Source organism: Meleagris gallopavo, chromosome 18, assembly GCF_905368555.1.
Source record: "Meleagris gallopavo chromosome 18, MGAL_WU_HG_1.1, whole genome shotgun sequence".
Lineage (NCBI taxonomy): Eukaryota > Metazoa > Chordata > Aves > Galliformes > Phasianidae > Meleagris > Meleagris gallopavo.
In genome coordinates, this window is record NC_139421.1 from 130,358 (window position 1) to 132,804 (window position 2,447).

Consider the following 2,447-nt stretch of genomic DNA (forward strand, 5'->3'; position numbering starts at 1 on the left):
ACGTTGAACAATTATCTCCAATTTAGTGATAAGGATGTGGTGTGGGACCATCCCAAATGCCCACACAAGTTGGGGTAGATGATATGGGGTGACCATGAAGGGATCGCAGAGAGGAACACTGAGTGACCACGAGGAACAATGAAGAAAACACTGAGAGACCACGGGCAGAAAACGGTGTGACCATGAGGGGACAACGGGAAGGAACAGAAGTAATATGGAGTGAGAATGGGGTGACAAAGTGGTGACTGTGGCATCATTATGGTGAGACCACCGGATGACCATCGGGTGACCACGGAGTGACCGTGGCCGTACCGTGGGGCGAGCACTGGATGGCCATGGTGAGATCGTGGGGGGACCACAGGGTGGGACGGGGGCCGTGGGGACTCCCGTGGGGCGGAGGGACGGCGGCAGAGTGCGAGAGGGAGCCCCGCGACGCCGAACTCTGCCCGGAGACGGGTGACGTCGCCCAGCGCCGCCGCCGCTCATTGGCCCTCCCCGCCCGGCCCCGGGCTCGCGGCTGGCGCGGGGTGCCGGGTCCCCCATCGTCCGGCGGCAGCAGCCATGGGGAGCGGGCGCGTCCCGGCGGCGGGGGCCGTGCTGGTGGCACTGCTGGCGCTGGGAGCCCGGCCGGCCGCCGGCACGCGGCCCTCGGGTGAGCTCGGAGCCGCGGCGCGGGGACGGCGTTGCGTCCGCCCCGGAGAAAAACCCGGAGCCCTTGTGGACGTGCGCGGCGCTCGGGGCTCCGGAGGGATGGAGGGCGGGGGGGGGGGCAGAGCAGCTGTGGGGGGCAGCGGGTCCGGGGAGGGGCGGGGAGTCTGACGGGGGGCGGCTGTGAGCCCTGACCGTGTCTTCTGCCCGCAGCGTTCTTCCTCTACGGTACGACAGGTGACTGCCAATTTCTGAACGGCACCGAGCGGGTTTGGTATGTGGACAGGTATTTCTACAACCGGCAGCAGTCATCGCACTTCGACAGCGACGTGGGGAAATTTGTGGCCGATACACCGCTGGGAGACGATCAGCTAGAACTCTGGAACAGCGACACCGAGTTTATGGAATACAAAAGGAATGAGGTGGACACGTACTGCCGGCACAACTACGGGGTCATTGAGTCCTTCACGGTGCAGAGGAGCGGTGAGTGCCGCGGGGCACAGCGCGGACGGCCGGGCACGCGCCGCGCTGTGGCGGTCGGTCCGCAGCGCTCCCCCCGTGCCCCGCAGTGGAGCCCAAGGTGCGGGTCTCGGCGCTGCAGTCGGGCTCCCTGCCCGAAACGGACCGCCTGGCGTGCTACGTGACGGGCTTCTACCCGCCGGAGATCGAGGTGAAGTGGTTCCTGAACGGGCGCGAGGAGACGGAGCGCGTGGTGTCCACGGACGTGATGCAGAACGGCGACTGGACGTACCAGGTGCTGGTGGTGCTGGAGACCGTCCCGCGGCGCGGGGACAGCTACGTGTGCCGGGTGGAGCACGCCAGCCTGCGGCAGCCCGTCAGCCAGCCTTGGGGTAAGGCCCCCGGCCCCCGGCCCCCGGCCCGCCGCGGGGGGAGCGGGAGCGGGAGCGCGGCCCCCGGCGCTGAGCTCCCGCCTTCGTCGCCGCAGAGCCGCCGGCGGACGCGGGCAGGAGCAAGCTGCTGACGGGCGTGGGGGGCTTTGTGCTGGGGCTCGTCTTCCTGGCGCTGGGGCTCGTCGTGTTCCTGCGCGGTCAGAAAGGTGAGCGCTGGGGAGCGGGGCTGCGCCGGGGGGGGGGCTGCGGCCGCGCTGACCTCGTCTCGCTGTGTTTCAGGGCGCCCCGTCGCCGCCGCTCCAGGTAACGTCCCGTCCCGTTCCCTTTCGTATTCCCGTTCTCCTTCCTGTGGCTGTTCCCGTTCCCGTTCCGTTCCCGTTCCCTTTCCTATTCCCGTTCTCCTTCCTGTGGCTGTTCCCGTTCCCGTTCCGTTCCCGTTCCCGTTCCGTTCCCGGCCCCGAGCCCGGCGCGTGGCTCAGCTCTGCCCGCCTCTCCCCGCAGGGATGCTGAATTAGCTGCTGCCCCGCCGAGCCGCTCCACCCGCACTCTGCGCATCCCCGACCGTCTCCTCGGCTCTCCCTCGTGCTGCCCCCCCCCGTGCCGCCCGTCTGCCGCCGCACCGCCCGCTCTGTGTCCTCCCCGAGAAGTCGCTCAGACGGCATCCCGTTGTCTGCACATCCTTAAGGACCTTCTGTTGTACGACAGCACGGGAGGGGAGAGGGCGGTCTGTGCTCTTCTATTCCGTTCAGTACCAGGTGGTGGTTTGGGTTCTTTAACCAAATAAACTCTTTTATTGCATAAAATTACCGGAAGGAATTGGTCTGTTGAATTTGTAGGAGTGGTGGAGAGCGTCAAAAATGTTACCTGTGAGCAAACATCGTTAAAAGTCGTTTTCTGTGAATTTACTTCTATACCCGTGCAGTGACACAGAAGGGAAAACACAAAACA

At 65.8% G+C, this 2,447-nt stretch overlaps 1 protein-coding gene across 2 annotated transcripts; it reads left to right on the forward strand.

The window, feature by feature from the left end:
- Positions 1-492: 492 nt before the first annotated feature.
- LOC146543144 (class II histocompatibility antigen, B-L beta chain-like) lies at positions 493-2,305 on the forward strand. Of its 2 annotated transcripts, XM_085239052.1 has the most exons (6): positions 498-652; positions 862-1,131; positions 1,218-1,499; positions 1,595-1,705; positions 1,779-1,802; positions 2,001-2,305. In XM_085239052.1, exons 1-6 carry the CDS (start codon positions 562-564, stop codon positions 2,012-2,014), a joined length of 792 nt encoding a protein of 263 aa, XP_085095178.1. In that variant the 5' UTR covers positions 498-561; the 3' UTR covers positions 2,015-2,305. The 2 variants fall into 2 exon arrangements, with proteins under 2 accessions (XP_085095179.1, XP_085095178.1); XM_085239053.1 differs by lacking the exon at positions 1,595-1,705 and having other exon boundaries at positions 493-652.
- The last annotated feature ends 142 nt before the right edge of the window (positions 2,306-2,447 follow it).

Bases quoted from the DNA above. Each gene is read 5' to 3' on its own strand.
- LOC146543144 (XM_085239052.1), top strand. From the start codon at position 562: ATGGGGAGCGGGCGCGTCCCGGCGGCGGGGGCCGTGCTGGTGGCACTG. The intron at 653-861 runs GTGAGCTCGGAG...TTCTGCCCGCAG, and splicing joins CGCCGGCACGCGGCCCTCGG to CGTTCTTCCTCTACGGTACG. The intron at 1,500-1,594 runs GTAAGGCCCCCG...TCGTCGCCGCAG, and splicing joins GCCCGTCAGCCAGCCTTGGG to AGCCGCCGGCGGACGCGGGC.